This window comes from Rhamphochromis sp. 'chilingali' (genome assembly GCF_963969265.1).
Source record: "Rhamphochromis sp. 'chilingali' genome assembly, chromosome: 5".
Classification (NCBI taxonomy): domain Eukaryota; kingdom Metazoa; phylum Chordata; class Actinopteri; order Cichliformes; family Cichlidae; genus Rhamphochromis; species Rhamphochromis sp. 'chilingali'.
Window position 1 is genome coordinate 28,799,620 of NC_137932.1, and position 23,447 is coordinate 28,823,066.

General features: G+C 42.0%; 2 protein-coding genes across 2 annotated transcripts in view; both read right to left on the bottom strand.

The window, feature by feature from the left end:
- Nucleotides 1-6,931: 6,931 nt before the first annotated feature.
- Nucleotides 6,932-12,447, bottom strand: LOC308397515 (photoreceptor outer segment membrane glycoprotein 2-like; the record flags this gene model as incomplete). The annotated part of the gene is made up of 3 exons (XM_080883444.1): nucleotides 6,932-7,748; nucleotides 9,095-9,332; nucleotides 11,867-12,447. 3 exons carry the CDS (start codon nucleotides 12,445-12,447, stop codon nucleotides 7,521-7,523), a joined length of 1,047 nt encoding a protein of 348 aa, XP_080739570.1. The 3' UTR covers nucleotides 6,932-7,520.
- Nucleotides 12,448-18,485: 6,038 nt separating this feature from the next.
- The window catches only part of LOC308397511 (NACHT, LRR and PYD domains-containing protein 3-like), a 28,644-nt gene continuing 23,682 nt past the window's right edge, over nucleotides 18,486-23,447 (bottom strand). Inside the window, exons 9-10 of the mRNA XM_080883440.1 lie at nucleotides 21,872-21,918; nucleotides 18,486-19,305 (exon numbers count right to left, since the gene is read on the bottom strand). Of these exons, the coding sequence (XP_080739566.1) occupies nucleotides 18,752-19,305; nucleotides 21,872-21,918 (601 nt within the window). The 3' untranslated portion in view covers nucleotides 18,486-18,751. The remainder of the gene's footprint in view (nucleotides 19,306-21,871; nucleotides 21,919-23,447) is intronic.

A 23,447-nucleotide genomic window follows, 5' to 3' on the forward strand; every position in this document is an offset into this window, starting at 1 on the left:
AATATAAAATAGTAGACACTATGTCTACTTGATCCATGTCTGACTCCACGAACCCATAATGTTTCCACACAACTGAAGTTGTTTTATCTCTCTTTTCAACCAACGGCATTCTTTCTTCGGTAGCCATTATCCTCTCCTCTCCAAATAACTTCTGCTTAGCTTTCCGAGCTTCCCTCGGGTCCTCTTAATTGTTGTGACGCGTGTTCGAAACGCAGAGACGTGTGCTCGATTTGCCACATGGAGCAGCGCGAGAGTAAAGCACAAGGGAGGTGCTAATAATCGGCTCAGTCATTTTTTATTTTTTTTGAAAGCCCAGATCGTAATTTAGATTAAAATTCGATTAATTGAGCAGCCCTACTTCAGTACAGACAGTAGAAAATCACCCCACCACTCCACAAACCTGGACAAGAAGCAAAGAGGTAAGAGAGCTGCTTTACATACAAACCATTGCTTCACTGAGCCCTGAGCAGCATGGACTGCAGTATCCCCAGTGCCCCCAGTACTAGTCTGTACATCAGTGTGGATCCAGCAGTCCGGCTCAAGCTTGATTAAAATATTACCATTCATATCAATGAACATGTTTTTTATTGGAGCACCTACAGAGCATCCATGAAACTGTGATTTTACCTCTTCTTGCTCTTTAAAATCGCTCCCTTCTCCTTGTGCCATTGCTCTGACAGTCAAAAACACGCTGACTTCAACCAGAAATGAGCAAAAACAGATCGTGACTATGATTATTATCAGAGCAGGTTAGGAATGCATGTTAATGCCAGAATCATCATCGGTGAATGTGATCAAACTGAAGTTTCCTTGGCTTTATCGTTTCACCTGTTTCTGTCTTGAGCCTGCTCCTCCTCTTTCTGCCCTCCTCTCTCAGTCTTTGTGTTCTCACCTAAAGTTAATTAAGTAAAACATGATTTACAACCCTATAAAAAACTGAGCCATATTAATTTTCAGCAATATTCAAACTGAATACAGGCTACTGTTCATTGACAGGTAACGTACTGTCACGGCTATCGAGGCAAGCTGTGTGGAGTGAGATAAGGACCAAAAGATGCAGGCGCTGACTTAGATGAGAAGAGTGAGCTTTATTGATTGATTGATTTTATTGGCTCTCTTTACAGGCTCTTTAACAGACTAAACTAACTGAGTCTGGCCTACCGTGGCAAACTCTCTTGCTAGTACATAACTAGACATTTAAATTGGTAGGTTAGATCGCTTAGCATTCAAGCTAGGGTTTCTGTGTTTGCCTAATACTGAGTTTTAACTTTGATTACAAAGATTCGTTATAGTCTTAGTCACTGTTCTCTAAAAAAGTGTTTGGCTTAAAAAGAAGTTTGAGAGCAATAATTAATAACAAACACAGAAGCAGTGCTCGTTGTGTATCACGTAAGATGAGATGCCAGATGAGCCACAATCTGACCCAGTGTCAAAAGGCCACAGTCTTTTTTATTGCTGTGGAAAAGTGAAGTTGTCATAGGGAACGTCATAGTGAATGTGCTTACTCCATGTATTTTCTGCCTCAAGTGTTCAGGGTCACAGCATCGTTAGCCCTCATCATAGTTAACTCATTCCCACAGTTAAAAATGTCACAGTGTCTAGTCTCCTGTATATATTCCTTGCCCGTGCACCAGTGTTATAGTTATTCACCTGTTTTCACTGTCACATGTATATACAGTAGCTTGTATCACCTCCCCCAACATTGTATCTAGAGCTCACATGTGTAAATAAACTCTTCTCACGCGTCATCAGAACCTGTGTTCTGGTTGAATCTGACCTTTGGGTCCATCTTGTGTCTGACAGCGTTCGCCTTAACACTCACGGGGCCTTTGCAGAACAAAGTTAGAATGAGGGGGCGGAGCTCTGAGTATGGCTCGACAGGTCTGTCATAGACAGACGCGGTGTCATTGGAGCTTCTGTAGTTGGTCACGCTGAGGCGATTCCCATAGTGAAACAAGTCACTTTGTTATCAAAGAACCAGGGATTACGTTAAGTAACCCAACGTTATTTGATGATGACGACCACTGCTCTGCAGCATAATTTTTACAAGTATAACCAAAATGACAGATTAGACAATGAACTAGGAGTCTAAATATATCTACATCTAATTATATGTGAACTAAACATCCTAAATGTTTATTATTTGTTGAACTTATGCATGAAAAATTCTATAAAAATAAAAATTATATTTTTTATTGGCAGAAAAAACTGACAAATAATGTAAAAATTTCAGCAAAGAAGAGCCACCGGTAGATCCTTCATCCAAGATGGATGAAAGTTCATGGCAGTACAGGAGGTGAATTCCTTCTTTATTGTCCACGGAGCTCCTCAAAGATCTCATGTTCTCTGACCTTATAAAGTAAGGTTCTTCATTAAGCTATGATGAAGCTGACTCAGAGGAGAGCACTCTCTATTTTTTAACCCTTCAAGGTTGATGCTGATCAGCCTCTGCAATCAGAATTTGTCAATTCCTGACATATAACAGGCAGAGGATAATGAAATTATCATCCTAACTGAAACACATCAGGAACTATTTGTTTTTCCAGAAAACTAATTTAGCTTTTAACACAGGGTTAGGGAGCTGGAGTAGGGGTGGGGTCATTACTGATGACTTACAGGGTAACAAGCTGTGCTTCAGGATTCGATAGGAAGGTGCGGGACACTAGAGATGCCAGTAGGGGGCGTGGTTTGACCAGTTAACTGAGGCAGGTGAAGCTGAAGGTGTGGATAGGAGCATGCTGACCTCAGGGAGCATTCAGACAGGTTTTTGATATGATCACATATAAAAAAAAGTTTTTAAAGGAATCAGAGGCAAAGGGATAAAAGGTGTCCCAGTTGATCTTGTACACATCAGACTGAATTTTACAGTTAAAACGATTCAAGGGCTTCGGCTGAGGGAGGTGACTCTGAAGCTCTGCACCAGGGTCGCCTCCTTTAGAAGAGGACACAAGGATACAAGAGGACTTCCTGTTCTTTTTTAATGAAATGACAGGAAGTTAATTACATCCCATAGTGCATAGCAACCACTGTTAAACTGTTTATCGGAACCAGGTATGTTCGAATTGATTTAATTTTGAAACCAGTCAAACTTGTCTTTTATTCATAAAGCCTTCAAATTTCTGAACATGACCAATACACAGGTTCCCAAATTAGTGTCCAAAACCTGCGTAATATGTAACAGAGAGTGACAGCATCTGCATATTGTGTGCCAATGTCTTCTGTTTTTTATGTGGCGTATACAAAAGGCAGGTCCTCATCTTTGGCCTTTAGAGGTCTCCACAGCAGAACATCTGCCTCCATCACCCAGTTCCTAACATCCTCCTCTATCACACCAGTCCTTTCGTGACCTCTTTCAGGGCTTTTACATTCTCCTCATAAATGATCCTGATTGTTTTTTTGTTTTGTTTTTTTTAATTAAAATAATCAAACTTTTAAAACAAACAAACAGAAGGAAATAAACTCAATGAAGGCTCAGGACTGCAGAGCTCCTCAAACATTATTCGATGAACAGAAAGCAGAGACAGAAAAATGTCTTCTTTGGTTCATTTTTATTTCTTTAGGGCAACAATAACAACAGCAGATTTCCCACCATGGATGAAATGCACTGTAACTAATGGCTGTGACTTTACTGTCATAAACCCAATTGCATGAATCATATGAAGACCAAATTGACACATCTGTGAAAACGTCTCAGAAAAGGTCAAAGTTAATTCTGATTATCTACCGGATATAAAAATAACATTAAAACTTTGTTATTCAACAACAAAGGTCATAAATTTTGACTTGGAATTGTAAATATATTGTTGCTGTAAGTATTTTTGCTTACAGCAAACCTTCAAATGTGTTTTCAGACAAGTGTTCAGCGACACCTCAGACTTTTGAATACATCTAAAACTGAAAACCCACAACGTTTTGCGTGAAAACAAACATCATCTGTTCCAGTTTTTAAGGAGGCTGCGAGTGTCATGTGTTTCAGTACGTCTCACAGGTACTTGAGACTTGAATGTAAAATTCTGGAAAAATGACCAACAGCAACATGAGCAGTTTACTTTCACAGGAAATTCAAATTTTACCTTTCAGAGTTAGTGCTGCTGACTTCCTCTGATTCAGCCTCATCTTTTATGACCTGGCTGTGAATAAAACATTTAAAAAAAGGCCCTAAAGGTTAAGGCGCGGCACATAATGGCCACGATTTGACTCCTGGTAGCAGGAAACTCTTTGGGGGTCTGCCTCTCTGTGACAATTTGGTATTAGTTTACTCATTTCATGTTTGACGTGCATGAACCTATACATGAAACCACCATGTATGATTAAGGGCAGTGGCAGCATCCTTTGTCACTCATTTGTACAACACATTAACACATTTCAGAAAAAGCTGTAACTCCAGAGTGCAGTGTTTACTGCATTGTTTAAAGCCCACAGTTTTTTTTATTAAAACGGCTAAAGAACTGATCGGGTGTCAAAACTGAGATCGCTTTGTGAAAGCATAATTTTGAATAATCATACTCGTCAGTTATTTGGGAACCAAGGAGACTGGCTGCTTCAGCTTTAAAGCACAAAATCTTTTGAAGTTCTTTTGGTGTCATGAAGCTCCAGATGTTAAAGTGTGTGATGGATGCGACTGTTCTCAGGTGAGTTATGGAGCCATGCAGCTGGAATGTGAGGGAAAAATGTAAACCCCACAGAGAAAGGCCCAAGTTAGGTGGTGGATTTGAATTCTGGGCCTTGTTGGTGTGAGGCAACACTGCTAACCATGACGGTAAATGGTAAATGGCCTGCATTTGTATAGCGCTTTTCTAGTCCATAGGACCCCAAAGCGCTTTACACTACATTCAGTCATTCACCCATTCACACACACATTCACACACTGGCGATGGCAAGCTACATTGTAGCCACAGCTGCCCTGGGGCGCACTGACAGAGGTGAGGCTGCCAGACACTGGCGCCACCGGGCCCTCTGACCACCACCAGTAGGCAAACATGGGGTTAGTATCTTGCCCAAGGATATTTGGCATGCAGCCAGGATGCAGCCTGGGATCGAACCACCAACCTTCTGATTAGTGGCTGACCTGCTCTGCCACCTGAGCTACAGCCACCTGGTGCTGCCTGTTCTTTTCATAAATGTTGGAGCAGTGCAGTTTTACGCCTAGAATGATGCACTGGTTTTCTTCTGCTGCTATTATTGCTGTGCAGCATATCTATCTCCTAACATTCTTTACTAATAATAATTAGTATATACAAATTTGTCTTACAGGTAAATATGACGAGATGGCGAGTAAATGCACCAAAATTTCCTTCTGATGTGCACTGGTGGGCATTCTGAATGAAAATAAAGTGGCTATTCTATTCTATTTTATTCTACAGGGTGGGCCATTTATATGGATACACCGTAATAAAATGGGAATGGTTGGTGATATTAAAGTCCTGTTTGTGGCACATTAGTATATGTGAGGGGGCAAACTCCTCAAGATGGGTGGTGAGCATGGTGACCATTTAGAAGTCGGCCATCTTGGATACAATTTTTGTTTTTTCAATAGGAAGAGGGCCATGTGACACATCAAACTTATTGGTAATGTCACAAGAAAAACAATGGTGTGCTTGGTTTCAATGTAACTTTATTCTTTCATGAGTTATTTACAAGTTTCTCTTTGTTCACAGCCATTGACATGTCGAAGAGGTTAACACGTGAGGAGCGGATCGAAATTGTGTTAATATCTGGTGAACGCAGTAACCGGGTCATTGCAGCAGATTTCAATGCAAGACACCCTACGAGACCACCCATCTCCCATGCTACAGTTATACAGTTAGCAAACTGCTTGCTCGTGAAACTGGTTCAGTGTTGGATTTGCCAAAATGTGGACGCAAGAAAACTGTCACTAATGAAGAAACATCAGTGGCTGTCCTAGCTTCATTCAGCAAGAGCCCACAGCGTAGCACTCGCCGCATGTCACTGGAGAGTGGCATTAGTCGAACATCCCTTCGGCAGATATTAGCTACTCACAAATGGCACCCTTACAAACTCCAGCTACTGCAGTATGTCAATGAGGATGACCCAGATCGGTGCACAGAATTTGCAGAATGGGCAAAAGAAAAATTGGAACAGGACCCTCAGTTCACGCAAAAGATTTTGTTCAGTGATGAGGCAAACTTTTATGTGAATGGTGAAGTTAACAAACAAAACCACCGCTATTGGTCTGACACTAACCCACATTGGATGGATTCCTCCAAGACTGTTGGAACAACAAAAGTGATGGTTTGGTGTGGTATATGGGGTACAACGCTAGTGGGTCCATTCTTCACTAATGGAAACCTCAAGGCCACTAGATATTTGAAATTGCTACATGATGATGTGTTTCCCTCTTTATGCACTGAAGCTGGCACGTTCCCTGAGTTTTTCCAGCAAGATGGTGCACCACCACATTATGGGTGCCAGGTCCGAGCATTCCTAGATGAACAGTTTCCTGGAAAGTGGATTGGTCATCGTGGGCCAGTTGAAGGGCCCCCAAGGTCTCCCGATCTGACCCCCTTAGACTTTTATCTTTGGGGTCATCTGAAGGCAATTGTCTATGGTGTGAAGATACGAGATGTGCAGCACCTGAAACTGATACTGGATGCCTGTGCTGGCATTTCTCCTGCGGTGTTGCTATCAGTGTGTGAAGAGTGGGAGAAGAGGGTTGCATTGACAGTCCAACACAATGGGCAGCACACTGAACACACATCACAAACTTGTAAATAACTCATGAAAGAATAAAGTTACGTTGAAACCAAGCACACCATTGTTTTTCTTGTGACATTACCAATAAGTTTGATGTGTCACATGGCCCTCTTCCTATTGAAAAAACAAAAGTTGTATCCAAGATGGCCGACTTCTAAATGGCCACCATGCTCACCACCCATCTTGAGGAGTTTGCCCCCTCACATATACTAATGTGCCACAAACAGGACTTTAATATCACCAACCATTCCCATTTTATTACGGTGTATCCATATAAATGGCCCAACCTGTACTTGTACTGTTTTCAGGCTTTAACTGATGGGCTGTTGATTTTTTTTTCAGTGATCAGACTTCTTTGGAGAATGGTAAAAATTAAAAATGCAATCAAAGACCCAAAGGTACCAGTTCATGGCTTTGTAATTTACTTCAAGTATAAAAAATAACTCCTCTTATCATATAAAAAAAATCACAAAGAGTTCATTTATAAACCTGTCATCAAGGTGAAACCTATTCAAACTCACGTATCTGAAGGCAGAAGACCTTGTTGGTCCATAAATCTGAGAGCTCTAAGGACTCAGCAGGTAAAGTTTAGCCACTGTTCCGAACTTGTTTCGATCAAACAATCAAGTTTTTGTTCTTGTCTCTGGGACGAAGCTAAACGTGTCAGATCCACTTGATTCACTCTGCATCCTGGAGAATGAAGTGATTTCTATCCCGAGTCAAAAGCATCTTTGGAACAGCTCATTCCTTCTGCTGTCCATGACTCCACAGGCTGGAGGCTAGCTGGTCACGGGGACCTGGACCTGCTATGATGGCAGTTCCTCCTCTGCAGCAGCAGTCGGGACATTGATGTTTGGGTCGTCGTCAACCTGGTAACACTTTCCCAGGTTCTTAATAATGTTAAAGTTGGACCGGGCCGTTTCTGCCAGGCTGTTTTCCAAAATCCAACCATCTGATTCCGACTCTGGATCACCCAGCCGGAGAACGTTCTCCATGGCCGTCTGCAGATAACGGACACCTGTCAGAACCAGCAGCTGGTGAAAAAAGGAAATACAGTATGTTTAATCAAGTTTAGACTTCAGTCACAGTGGAGACCACAGTGTGACCAGAAGTATTGTGACTGTGTGCCCCCATCTTGTGATCTCCCTGCCTTTAACATGGTTGCTTTTAAGACACTGAAACTGCTCAGTGTTAAATCTGCAATAAGAGCGTTAGTCTGCTATGGGGATCTTGATTGGATGGGGTCAAGCTGACACTTTTGGTCCCACCTTTTGTAATAATCCAGTGATTAAGGGTGGTAAAACGGTGTGCACATCAGACTGGTATTACTGTACGAAGCTAGGGTCAGACCACATGCTCTCACCCACAGAATGAGCCGAATGTAAATGTGACAAAATTATCATTTATAAACATATAAACACACAAGAGCAGTCAGTTCATTTTATTAACCATGAGCAGTGTTAATCTGTGGCTCAAAAATAAGGGTATAAGAAACACACTCAGTGCAAGCTCGGGATTTACTTCTGTTTTTCTCCAAAAACAACGAGATGAGGCTGAAGGAGGATCAATATGCTCATGATATCAGGGAGAACTCTGCTGATATAAGCTGCTGGGACTGTGCAAGGTCCTGAGATCTAAGTCTCAGGTGAAGCTCAGGATTTATCCAAAAGAGCTGCACGATCACTAAATGAAAGTTGTGTAGAACAGCTGACCTGTGAGGTGAACATTATTTACTGTCAGATCCTAAGGCATCCCTGAGTTCATCAAGGTACTCTTGTTGCTCACATCATTTTTTCTGCAGTGATGGAAACTGAATTGGAGTTCTGTACCCAGGCTCTTGTCTCACATCCGCAGTTAGAAAAGTGCCATGAGGGTGTCTCTGAAAAAACGCTACAGGAATCGTTTGGTGGCTTTCCAGCTGATGCTCGAGCTCCTGTGAAAAGACACTCTCTATTGGTGCTGCTCCACTTCCTCACTTTCATTGTTGGACTCTACCAGCGCAGCTATGCATGAGCCAGAGTACAAAATGATCCATCTTCATCTGATACAAGGCCGTCATCTTCCGAAACCAGCTGATTTACATTCTGTTACTTTAATAGGCCCTCACATTCTTTGGATTAGATTAGTTTATATTTGATTTGCATGTTTACCTCAATATTTGAAAATTTAGCCACATTTAGTGAACATCTGAGATTAGATCATGGCATATATCACAGAAAGTGAGTCTCCTTTAAAACCACAGAGGTCCATGATGGTGGCTTTGCAGATCTTATTGGGGTTTTAAAAAATCTCTTTTTATGGAGCTGATTTGTAAACCTCTGTGCTTTCACTTCTGTTCTGTATGAACCGACGGTTCTAGTTTCAGCAAAATCACCAGTACCTCAAAAAGCCAGATGAGCAGCACGGTGAGGCCGATCGACTGCATGATGCCGGTGTAGTGGTCTAGCAGGGCCTGTCGGCAGCCCCGCCTCCACAGGTTCAGCTGCTGGCTTTGCTTGTCTTGGGTCGAGCTGGTGCTGAGATGGTGCTGGATGCAGGGCCAAGGGGAGAAGGTGCTGCAGCAGCTAAAGGGAACACCATCCATCAGGTACTTCCCCTCCACATTACTCCTCATACGACTGAAAGGGAGGAACAGGAACTGTTGCTACTGCATGCAGAGCAGTTAGTCAGTCAATCGTTTCACTAGCTGGGCCCACTTCCTCATTTTAGGTTTGGCAGCACTTTTTAGTAGATAAAGGCAAATGGCTTAATCAAGAATTGAGCTAAGGTTTGGGGAAGGCCTCGATTGAGACTGTTGGTGTCAGGGCTCTGTGTGCGGGCAGGTGGAGATGTGGATCCAAGTGCAGGACTCTCAGACAGAAATATAACTGAAAACCACAGCTTTATTGCTGGCACCAACAAAACAGAAACCAAACATGAACACACTAACTGGAACACACAGGCAGGATCTGAGGGTACGACACGACACTGAGCACAGGAAAACACAGGGCTAATATACACAGGGTGGTAATCAGCGAATGGGCAACAGGAGGGAGACACAGCTGGGAGAGATCAGGGTTAACGAGACGGGGGGAACCAAGCTGCACACACTAACATAAGACAAAGACTTTCACAATAAAACAGGACACATGAATTACTAAACAAGCATGCAGACTTTACACTGAGAGACAGACAGAGAATGACACATGGAACCTGAACTAAACTAAACGTGAGATATAACTGAGAACAAATCCTTAAGCACGGATAAACAGAAACAAGAAATAATCATCATCACTACGAGAATAAGAAAACAATCCATGAAGCAGAATTAAACCGAAATATAATAAACTCAAAATACTGGGTCCAACGGACCCAGAACCGTCACAGTGGGTGGCTCCCGGGCCTGGCAGATCACCATTTACTAATGAGAAGTGAAGAGGTGAAAGAATTGGAAAAAGGGGAGGGAGGGTGGGATTATTGAATTAAATTCAATACATGTTGCAGCTGTTTCTAAGTGATGTTTGTATGCTGTTTGTGGAGTCATGATCTTCCAAGGGATCTCATGATCAAATTTAAAGAAACTAAAGCTGCAGAAACAATTATCACATGTTTTTATCAGAATGATTGATAAAGTTTCTGTCATTGCTAACTTATAACTTATGTTTAATAAGTTATCTGAAGTTATTTGACTGGACCCTATTGGTTAATCCTAATTAATCTATGACACCTGACCTCTGTAGCGTACAGGCTTAACTGCATTAGACCAGTGGCCTAAATCCTTCAGGGGTCAGTCTGCTTACTGTCTGTTGGAAGAGAAACACCCACATTTCCACATAGGTGTTCTATAAACAGGCCTTCAGTTAGAAATAATAAAGTCAGGGGAAGCAGTGTGAACTGTGTGTGAACAACTCACACTGCTGGTAAATAAAAGACTAACTAAACAGACACACAATCAGTCAATGCAGCATGTAATGAAACTTTATTTTAAAGTTGCAGTCGGTCATTTTTAGAAGTTTTTAATAGAAAAAAAGTCTTCATAAATATATACTGATTAATGCGTAATTCCGTCTTCCAACAAGCTGATGCCCTCTGACTCCTCTGACTCATCGACTCTTATCAGACTCTCTTCCAGAGTAAATGGACCTAGACACCGCCGTGTTGCCCTGCCATCTTGAATGCAGTGGCTAAGAATGACATGGCCGTCCCACCTGCATGATGACAATGGAACAGACCAGCCACATAGTACCACAGTTACATTTAATTTATAGATCACAAACAAATAAATGTCTTTTTCCTCGTCCCTTATCTCCACCTCATCCCTCTTCCTCCTCACCACAAACCGTATCTTGCTAATTAAAGCCAGGGCTCTGACACATAAAAATGTGCACGAACACACTTATTTATTCCTAAAATTGTCATCCGACTAAACAACAACAACAACAGCCGGTTATAAACCAACATTAAAACAAATGTCCCAAAAATCAAACAGTTTGATTATATTCTCATATGGTATGAGAGTTTATTTGCTAAGTCTCCAAGCCTGAAAACATTAGATCAGCCTTGAAGAAAGTTTCCCAAACACCAGCTAACAGAGGCTAACAGCAGCATTTACCGACAGAAATGTTCAGCAGATCTTCAGCAACTCACCTCAGTATCACAAGTGAGCTCCTCTGACTCATCGACTCTTATCAGACTCTCTTCCAGAGTAAATGGACCTGGACACCAACAGCTGAGATAACAGCAGACTACACTCACTACAACTAATGGACATCCAGAGGTGTTTGTCCTACAGCAGCCACCACAGCTAGGATTATGCACTAAATAAATTGTGAGGGGTAAGAAAAAAGACCTCAGTTCAATCTGCTATCTACTGACATCTAGACTAATATTTTACATATTTTGAACTCTTAATGTACTATCTGATGTAATTTCTAAGATTTTCTACAGTGAAAGGGTTTGTGGAAAGTGTTACGTTATGTTTTGCACTAATACTGGGGGTTTTTCTGACAGACACCTTTAGGCGGGGTGTAGTTTTTAACCTGGTGCGCTTTGGTCTGATACACTCTACTGAAGGACCCTGTACCTGCTACCATATGATGCACATGGTAATTCACATGGTAATTCACAGTAATCAACAAACCCAGAAAGACTCAGCATGTCCTGCTCAACTTACTCTACCACAGCACTGCTGCTCATGTCCAGGTAGCGGCTGCTGATCCACTGGATGTGGAACCAGTCTCGGTATCCTGTGTTCCCACAGCACTGGAACTGGATCTGCAATAGGTCCACAGTTCTCTTCAGGTTGCAGCGGCCCGGAGTGTCTGTGTCTTTATAGTATCGCATGGCATTCCTCAGGCCCATAAACAGGGATTCCTCCATTTGACTGCGAATGCCGTAGCACATGAGCGCCCCTGCCAGGACGCAAGAGGTGAAGAAGAAGGTGCATATGATGTACGGCATCATCACCAGCTTCCAGCGCAGGAACTTGTTGGTGTCGGCACAGTCCAGGCAGATCTTGCCACCGAAAAAGTTGATGCAGCAGGCTGCTAGTCCTGTGGTGATCAGCATATCTGGCACATAGAGGATTCCCTGCTCCGACATCACTTCTTGCCATTTGTGAATCTCTACTCTGAGGAACAAGCCAAGGCCAAAGAGGATAGTTCCTGTCACTACAGAAATCCAATTAAGCAGCCAGAGAACCTCAGCTAGCTTCTCTCTCTCCACCTTGCTAAATGTCACCTTCCCAACTGCCATGACCGTTCTCAGGTTTCTGAGTGACTCACGGCTAAGAAGCTGCTAACATGGCCAAAAGGTGGCCACCCTCAGTGTGCATGAACACTTTTGACCACAAGGTGCTGCATAACAATCTACTGTCAGGCTGTCTGAGCTAAAAAGTTTATGTTCTACATAACAACATGACAGCATATTGTTTGTGCATATGCCTTTTTGTTTCAAAACTGAAACTTGTTTACAAATTAATATAATTTTAAGCCACCAAATTCATCATTCTCACTTCATTTGCTCACAGCTGAAGCTTCTAAAGGCCCACCGACTGAAATATTTAAGGTTGCACTTTTCATGAATATCAATCATTTATGATTGTTAAATGATTGATAAAACACAGAAAAACACAACAGGAGATAAGATGTACCACAATGTAAGGAGTGTTTTGTAAATCAATTGTGAGCGTGAATATGTAAAGACGAAGGCACAGAGCAATCAGGCTTTTTAGAAGCTGGTTGTGTGCACTCTGACTGGTTTCGAATCAGGCCTTCATTTCATCTCTTCGAAATAAGAAAAACTTCCCTTTGGACAAACAGTTCTGAGAACTAGTCTAAACTAAGGTGTTTGGATCTTGCTGTCATGAACCATCAGGCAGATGGGGTATGGTGGCTCAATTGTGAAGTCCACACAGGTGCGAGAGGTTCAGAGGTCAGAGGTCAGGCTTCAGTGTGGACTTTTCTTTAAATGAAAGCTGCAGGATGGAGCAGGAAGGAGGCTGCTGCCCGCTAAGTGTCATAAGCAGCTTACAGAGATATTTTAGGCACTCCTGACTGCAGACCACAACTTGACATGATCAGCATTAGAGCACTGCGGGGAAGAAAGAAGGTCAGTTTATCAAAACTGGCACAAATACTAAGAACCACCATCATCAGAATCCCAGCTGTGTGATTCCCAGAGGATTAAGAATCATATAGACACACCCATTAGCGTTGACTTAGATGAAATAACTCCAACTTAGGTCTAACTGATGCTTTTACACTGCACAAACAAAGACAGATGTAAACATCTACTAATCCAAATGTTCTTTCTTTTGTCTGCCGAGGTCCATGAATGCTTTCCAAAGCATAAGACTATACATTTCTACAACATGCACGAACTGAAGGCATTTTTTTTCTTTTCATTATTATAAATCAGAAGAAAGTGCAAAGATGAGACGAGCTAAGGATGCTAGCTGTCAGGCAGCACATATACACTTATCCAATCAGCCAATACTATGCCCACAATACAACACATGGCAAAATCTTTACCTTGGGTAGTGAAATCTAACACCTGCTGCTAGTCCATTGTCGTGCTGATCTCCCGCTATCCCGGAGCAAGGTGAGCTCTGACACAAAGCAAATATTGAAGCTGAGAAGAGCAATTTTGAAGTGCCTGTTAACTCACCATCCTGTACTTCTAATCCCCTTACAGATAATCAGCTGTAATAAGCTGACACAATCTCCAACCCTCGACTCACCAGCTAGGCCTTCAGCAGAAAGACACATCCACTCTTTAAATCATGCTGATCTGAACATATTGCAAGAGTATATTAGGAGGGAGGGGGAGAGCAGATGATGGAGTAGAGATGAGGAGGATGGGGTCAGTTAAGCTCCTGTGGAAAAGATAGGAGAAGGGAGTGTATACGGTAGTGACATATTTCTTAATAAGTAAGTGGTTTAACCCTATTTGCTAATATTATTTAATTCAACATGTTTTACACATAATCACCTGTTATTTGTGAGGGATGGACACGTTTGGGGATAGTTGGGATGACGTGTTGCTTCAGGTTATATTCATTCAGAAAGTTTAAAGCTTTTCAGTTTCTTTGTACAAGTGGTTGTATTCCTCTAATATCCAATCTTTTTCTGTGAAACTCCACAACAGCATGAAATTAGGAAATTCAAGGACTCCGTGCTGTGCAACTTGTAGACTTTCCTAACAGAAATTTGTGTCATGAACATAACTGTCACTATCAGTTTTCAATCATCCTATTTTGTTTTATTTTAACTGCAACCAAACAGAAGACAGCATTGACTGTAGCAAGCACAACTATCAGCATCCTCATGTACAGACATGTGTAGACATATGCTCCAAATCATAATCCCCAGAGTTTCTCCTTTAGTCAGCGATCTCTCTGACTAAAGGAGAAATTGCGCGAAGCACCTAAATAAACACATGAACTCAGATTCACATCACTGCATCTCAGTTTATTGACGTAGCATACATGATATGAAGATAGCCTGTTACATTAACTGCAGGTAAAAGATGCTGAAGAAATACATGCACAGTGAGAAAAATATGTTTATTCAAGGCTGATTAAAAGGAAGCAAGCTGATCAAAGCCTTTACTACAGACTAACAAAACAAAGCATTTAATGATGTAAGCACACGCCATCAGTACCTTCAGTGAGAATCTGTAGAATGTAGAAAAGTCACTGGTTTATACAAGCACAATAACATGAACACAAATGATGTTTTTGGCTTAAGTCATTCTGAAAACTTGGTTAACTGTAAAAAGGAGAAAAATATTAACTCTTCCCAACCCAAAAATTACAGGTACCGTTAGGGTTCTTTGAATTAATAGATTTGAATAACCCACTAAGTAAGTAAGTAAAACTTTATTTTTATAGCACTTTTCACAGACAGATGTCACAAAGTGCTTCACGAGAGAGGTAACAAAAACACAATATAATCATAAATACATCATAAACGCCCCGCTCTAATTAAAGGTATGACACCACAATATCACTGTAAAAACTACACCTTCATTACTATGATTTTTAAGGTTCATTCATAAAAACTTTCTCCAAACAAACTATTGAAGAACTGAGATTTCTGCCACACTGTGAAATAAAAAAGGCTGGAGAGTCTAACATGAATAATTAAGAGGCTTTTAGAAATCTTTACTGTCTATGAATCCAGGTGTTAGCTATAGAAATGCACAGCAACTGACCAGTATAACCATAAATTATATCCACACTGGTGAATGCACCATCTGTTTTTCATATGTGTCTTGATCTATTATTATAGGTCATCGATCTGTCCATGTCATTCAGGCAGAGACCATGCTGTGGAGACACTCTATGTAGACCCACAGCATCTTCTCACACAGTATAACACACAAAAATAAAATAGAATAAAAATGAAATAGAATATAAAAACAGTAAAACGTGGCAAAAAAAAGTTTCACATCTGTTTTAATAGATTTTAACAGAATATCCTGAGACGTCAGAATGAAAGTAGACCAGTTACTTTCTGGCCGTTGTCCCCTTCTGGCCGCCTGTGCCTCAATTTTATTCTGCAACCTAGACATCCACATTACTCACACTCTCACATAACACATACATATAGGGCCTTGGGGGTGGGCATGTTTTACAGCATCCAGAGGATGGTCGGTGTATTCCAACCCACTTCTGGCACTGGTGCCCTACCCTCAATTTTAAATGCATATAGACACTAAGGGTTTTCGGGAGGAGCCGTGCTGCTCTCTGAGAGGAAGCAAGTACCATGCTCTCCTGTGTTTTAAATGCACTTTAGAACAGCACACAGCAACACTACATATGAGCGGGCGTAGGGAGGTTTGGGGTCTTCACTCACCCCGGTTCTGTTAGCCGTCAGGGCTGGGGGGCTGGGAGGAGGTGCTGGCCATCAGATTGGGGTCTGGGATGCGGGGCCTCCCTGCTACTGCAGATAAGGAGGTGGTCCGCTTGCCTCCATCCCAGAGAGAAGGGTTACATCTCCTGGGTTTAGGTGCGGCTTGCCCCTCTGGGGGCGGGGGTACCTGGACCTGGGATATAGAGTATGTTTGGGGAGTGCGACTGTCTGTGCAGTGTCTATTTGTGTCTGTCTACACATTGGGTGAGTGCCAAGTATTTGGTTGTGCATATGGGGGTGGGAATGCATGTTTGTGTCCGCGTGCGCCTGTTCGTCTGTGTCTATATGTCAGGTTGGGTCTTAGACTCAACCTCTCTGGGTACATCTCAGGCCCTCCAAAGTACGGAGGCCTATCTCCCCTCACCACACCCCCTGCCGGTGGCTGATGCCCTCAGACATTGGTGTGTTGGTGGTCCTTGTCGTCTTGGGCTGGTCGCTCATTTATGTACCGGCTCACTCCTGGAGGCCGATTGGCGGGGCCTGGCACCTGTGGCCCGCCTGGGCCCCTTCCGGGGGATGGGATGCCCTCAGGCCTCTGGCCTCTGGGCCTGAAGCTCGGTCCTCTCTGGCACAGCTGGTTGCCGACAGAGCCCGTGGGCACGCCACTGCAACCCCCTCTGGCCTCTGCTCCGTAGCTGCTGGGTGACCTCTCGTTTGGGGCTCTACTCAGCTCTTCCCAGGAGGGTGGCACGGTTTCCCCCCTTTTGGTGGTCCTCCTCGGGTCCTTGTACTCTGGGGCCTCTGTATATATGGGGCCTGGATCTCCTCCATACCTGCTTCATACCCTGGTGGACGGGGCTGTGGCTCCCCACACTCCCTAGCAGATCGTTACATGGAGAAACCTTTGGAATACATGCATGCTGATCTACACAGGTATGCACACAGGTGTACACACGGGTGTTCACAGACGCGGACTACACCTTTCTTGGCTGCTGCCTCAAAGCACATTGTGCGCTGTCTATCTTGTGTGCTGCACAATAGCGTTTAATATTTAGTATCTTCTGTTATCTACTGCTAGCTAATTTATTGTGATGGCGCTGTTTTTATTATGTTGCTCTTTTTTTGTTTGCTTTCTCTTCTGTTTTTTTTTTCTCCATACAGGTAATCCAGGTGTTTTGTTTGTTTTTCTTTCTTTCTTCCCCCCTTTCTCACCGTCTCTTCTCCCCTCTGGTTTTCTTTCTCTCCCTCTCTTTCTTTCATTCTTTCTCCCTGTTCTATCCCCCAGTCATGTCTGTCCCGTTTGTAGCAACCGAAAATAAAATAAATTCATAATTATAATAAAGGTCAATCAAATGGACCAATATGGCGAGGCCATGATGATCCACTTGGTAAAATAAATCCGCTTGGCATCTTTCTTGGCCTTAAGACAACAATTCTGATGGCTAAAGATCCAAATGGGACACACACAAAAAAAAAAGAAAGTAGACCAGTTAGGATTAGCATCATAGCCATCAAAGCCATCATAAAAAAAATATTTGTAAAAGCAGGGAGTCATTACATTTGTATGTTATAATGTACAGTACATTTCCTATGATAAACATGTGTATGGCGTTATTTTTATGCCACTATTCTGAGCGCACGTAAAAAACATTTGCAGGTGCAAGTGTTGCATTTTGAGGAGAAATTTATTTTGAACGAAGAAAAGCTAAATTTAAGTGAACAAAATTCATTGCTGCTTGCAAAAAATGTATTTCAGTGTTTGCTATTATCCATACACACACACAATAGCAGCCTCTCTCTCTCAGTTTTTGTATTTGCGCTTGCTCGCAAAACATTAGAGCACTTATGCAAATATGTGATGTCTTGATAAATCGAGCAGATATTTGAAGTTTACACAGCACCATTCTCGCATGAAAATATCTTAAAAGTTTATTTTGTGACCCAGAAAGAGTAATATTTCAAACTCCGCCACTCTGTGTTCCTCCGCCACTGCTTCGTTTGAGTTTTGGACAAAATGGATTCTGGAATATTGCATTTCGTCATTTTGAGCTGATTGGAGACCAAAACAGCCAATCAGATTTTTTTGCATCCACATCTGTGATTGGCTGGTTTTGTGGCACAAATATAACGGTGTACAGAAAGAGTTGAACGCGCACAGGCAGAAATGTTGAGAGTGCAAGCAACACATTGTAAGCAAGCGCAATTGCAAAAACTGAGCGAGAGGCGCTGCTATTGTGTGTGTGTATGGATAATAGCAAACACTGAAATACATTTTTTGCACACAGCAATGAATTTTGTTCACTCAAATTTAGCTTTTCTTTGCTCAAAATAAATTTCTCCTCAAAATGCAACACTTGCACCTGCAAAATTTTTTCACGTGCGCTCAGAATAGTGGCACAAAAATAACACCATACATGTCTGTCAACTGCTGGCAAGTTTGTATTCACAGCCCCTTCCAATACTGTCATACATGTCATGCATTTATGACCATGGGGTAAAAAAAAAAAAAAAAAAGGATTACATTATTTTCAGCTCTTTGGTAGGACATTCATTCATTCACCACCAAACGTCTGGTGACCACCTCTCTGTTATGCAGAATCAGTAGGAGGGTAACTGCTACATGGTCCTTTGGTTTATAGTCTGTGGTGTGCAGAGTGAAAACCACCATCAGCAGTAGTTTGCAGTCAGGAGCAGACTCTCTCCTACAACTCACACAGAGATGCAGTGGACTCATATGACCAGAACCCAAACCCGAACCCAAAGGCAGGGTAGACTGGTTCGGTGAATGTGGTGTGGAAGGTGTGCAGGAGGGACAGTTTTTCCGAGCAGACTCGGTAGAAGGACACAGTACCAGCAGGACAGTCCACATACACTGCTATTCTTTTAGGTAGAGTAGCACCATAGGGAAGATAGACAACATGTTCTCTCTTGTTGTGCCAAAAAGAATATTTCTCTTGAGTGCAGATTAGACTCCAGCACTGGTCATTCCACCCGAGCCTGCAGTCCGCACTGTTCCCTTTCCTGCTGATTCTTTTGTACGTCACTGCTATGACAACTTGCCCTTCCCTCTCCACCTCCCAGTAACAACGACCAGTCAGACCATTTTTACACAGCACCTGCCAGCAGCAGTAGTCAAACCTCTCTGGATGATTTGGATAGGGCTGTTCCTCTTTCACCACAGTCACCTTCTTGTTGTCGTCAGACAGTTTGAGGTTTCTGTGCGCTGTATTTGGATCCAGTTCAAGCCCACAGAAATCTGAAAGAAACAACAGCACAAAGTATTATTCTATCATCCAACCACAGACTCACAAAACAAATATTTTTTGTTTTTTGGAGGTATGAGTGACCACATTTGAAGGTGGTTCGATACCCATCTGCTCCAGTCTGTGTGGCAAACAGTGTTGGGGAGTAACGGAATACATGTACCGCCGTTACGTATTTAGAATACAAAATATGAGTAACTGTATTCCGTTACAGTTACCGTTTAAAAAGGTGGTATTCAGAATACAGTTACTTTGTTGAAATAAATGGAATACACTGGGGTACTTTCCTGTTTCATTTTGTCGCGGGTCAGGACTGTTTGGGTTTTGTTTGACAGCTACGTCCTTTTGTTCCAGGCGGCAGCGTTACGGTTGCCATGGTTACAGGGCGACGCTCTCTCTCTCTGCGACTGTGTGTTTCCTGTCGTTGTTGTTGTTGTTGTTGTGCTAAGCTAACAGGCAGAATGCTACAAGCATAGCTCTAAAGAATGTAGCATCATGTTCAGTGTAGTCCGTGCTGCTGGGAGAATGGACTGCCATACACGTTATGTGTCTGTGAGCGCTAGGAGGGAGAAAAAGGGGAGTGGAAAGGTACGAGCAGTCATCGAGCAAAAACGGGAGCTGGAAGCATGTAAATATAATAATAACCACTGCAGCCAAGAAGAGTGCCTGACGAGCCCAGTTGTAAGTAAGCTATTAAGACTCGACTGTACACTGTGTTCGTGTTTTCCTCCGAAAACAACAAGTTCCGTTGGAGCAGCCTTTCAACGCCTCTCTCTGTCTGTCGCAAGAAAAGTTGACCCACACAACAAAGTAGAGCTATTTTTCGGCTACCAGCCGACAGGGACCCCGCCGTATTATGCTGGGCTTACACTGTGCGATTTTTTCAGTCGCGCGATTCAGCTCCTGCTCAAACTGTACGATTGACTCGCAGGGGTTAGAAGTTCATAGGTCACGATGCAGGGTCTCACACTATACGGCCCGATGCTCTGATGCGACCTGAGTGCTCACACTGTGCGTCCATAAAAATGAAGGTTATAACAGAAATTCTGTCGCTCGCTCTCCCTCTCCGTCTTTCACTCACACAGACACACCACCACCATCAACTTTGCTAAATTGCTAATGAAAAACATTGGTCAGGCAGCTGTGACTGAGCAGCAGTGTCGATCCAACTATTTTCACGGTTGTTGTGGTCGTGATAATTTTGTGAGGCCACATCGAAAGGGCTCGGATGGTTCTACAGGTTGTGCCTCCATCGCTTGTGTCCAGATCACACGCTGCACTGCCTTGCTACGCCGTCTTTTTCGCTGACATTTGTGTTTGCGCGTGCGCAGTGTGGCAAACTGCGGTGACACCCTCACGACCAAGCGATTGATGATCGGGAGCTGGTCGTGAGGTGTCAATCGCTTCTCGTTACCCCACGTATACTACACGATGCACGACGCACGATGAAGGCCAAAATCGGGCCGATCGCCAAAACGATCGCACGACTCAAAAATCGGCTCAAAATGGGCCAAAAATCGCACAGTGTGAGCCCAGCATTAGTCAGAGGTCCCTTTACTACAGTTCGGAGTCGCGGACCTTCAGTAATAGTAATAAATCACACAGCAATAGTACATTCACGTTGTTGTAAAAAGCATGATAATATTGTAGCGGGTCAGGGCTGTTCGGGGTTCTGCTTGTACAGTTATGTTTTGTGTATGTTGCCATGGTGACGGGTGACGCCCTCTCGCTGCGACGGTGTGTCCTTCCGGGGTCAGAGGGCGCCCTATGTGTGTTGTGGTTGCCGCGCTGAGCAGTTAGCTAGTGGCAGTGTGTTCTTCTGCAAATGTAATAAACGGCTGTGCTCCCTGGCTAGCTCACGGGAAGCAAGACCAAACGATACCTCCGTCTCCTCCTTGTCTGAACTCGCCACAATATATTAAGTAATCCAAAGTATTCAGAATACGTTACTGTCATTGAGTAACGTAACAGAATAGGTTACAGAATACATTTTGGGGCATGTATTCTGTATTCTGTAATGGAATACATTTTAAAAGTAACCTTCCCAACACTGGTGGCAAATACCCTTGGGCAAGATACTAACCCCAAGTTGACCGATCAGAGTAAGAATATGTGTGAATGTTAGATAGGACTTACATAGAAAGAGCATAGAATATGTGGGAAAGATAGGGTAGAAAAGCACTGTTTAAGAACCAGTCCATTTACCATTTACACTGACACAGACATCTGCTATTTGGTGATATGTGAAATTACAATTCTAGAAATTCATTCATCAAAACTGGAGCTCATACTACTTGAACAGTGAGTTAGTAAAACTAACCACACAGCCGCCATATTATTTGTCAGATAATTGCATTAAAAATGCTGCAAAAGGCACAAACATAGCCAAAATATCCAGTTTACGGACTCCAATTAGCTGAAATGAATCCTAACAGACTATTGACCATGACTAAACAGTGAAGGAGGTCATGACCCTAATACTGCAAAGCTGGTTTTTGCAGATTAGTTCCTCTTTACATCATAGGAAAATTGAAATTTTAATATATGAATGTTTCTTACACTTCCTCAGACCAGGTTTCAGTCGCTGTTCTCCACAATGGTCCAACCTGAGGGAGGAAAAGTCGAAAAATAATTTATTTTCTCATTTATTTATTTCTACTGTTGAGTTTTTAATAATAATTTATTATTTAGGGCCCCATTTATGGAATGCCAGGACTGCCATAATGAATTAATTAAATACACCATTAAATAATTAATTAAATGTGGCAATATTTAATTAAAATTGGAATTAATTAATTAAATAAATAGTTATGACACATGTAATTAATTAATTATTGACACATTTAATTAATTATTTATGTATTTCACATTTTAATTAATTAATTATTGACACATGTAATTAATTAATTATTGACACATTTAATTAATTATTTATGTATTTCACATTTTAATTAATTATTGAAACATTTAATTAATTATTGACACATTTAATTAATTATTTAATGATATATTTATTTATTTCATTTTGGCAGTCCTGGCGCCTGGCTCTCATCATGAAATAATTTTATCTGTCAGCCTCACCCATCAAACTTAGGGGGCGGGGTTAACGCTGATCGAGTCAAAACCATTGCTTTGGCCTGGTGGCCATTGTTTCTAGCACACAACAACCGGCATGTGGAAGCTAACAGAACTGAGTTTTGAAAAACCCTGTTTGTGTGTCACCAAATACCGTTTTAATATTTTTTTTTAGCCGAGAATGTAGTGGTTTAATCTTCATGTGTCTGGTCGGTTTGTCAAGATACAGCCTCTTTGCAAAAGTGTTTCGATGATTTCGGAGATGTCTGCCCAGTCTCACGGCAAAGCGTGGGATAGACCCGTTCGCCTCGCAAGCAATCCCACCGACAAAGCGCAGGCCCCGGTACACAGCTGTAGTAACCCCCGCTGACTTCTTTTACTGAGGTTATATTTATCGGTGTTTTATTTCCTGATGTTCTTATGTAGGGCTGAACGATTATGGAAAATAATCTAATTGCGATTTTTTGCCCCAATATTGCGATTGCGATGCGATATGCGATTATTTTTTAAGGTCTTTGTCTTCTGTATTATTAAACAAAGACAAGCAATACATCATATAGTATGGCCAATACTATATTACATTAATTTTAAACTGTTCTTTCCTGGAAGACAGACCTCTGTTATGATGACATGAGGTGATGCATGAATTGATGACTGACATTTTTATTTAACTTCTTCAATCACAACAGTATATTTGAACATACACAATAGTTTATTTTTAGCTTACAAACATCTGAGCATAAAGTGCTGACAAGGAACTGGTGTAAACATTAAAATGAAAGTCAGTACAATGTGCAGATTGCAGAAATATACATAAAAAAAATCAGTGGCTTTACCACACTCAGTTTTTCGATATCTGTGAACTACTAGACAGTCATTCAATTAAAAAATAATATTAAATAAATAAAACTAATAAATAAAAAATACACACATCTTACTGATCTCTGCAGTCAGTAACATTACACATAAAGTGCAAACATAATAGCAATTGTATAAACACACACACAAACACGCCTTTAAAATTTAAAGGCGTGAAATTGGACGGTCTAGCCTTCTGATT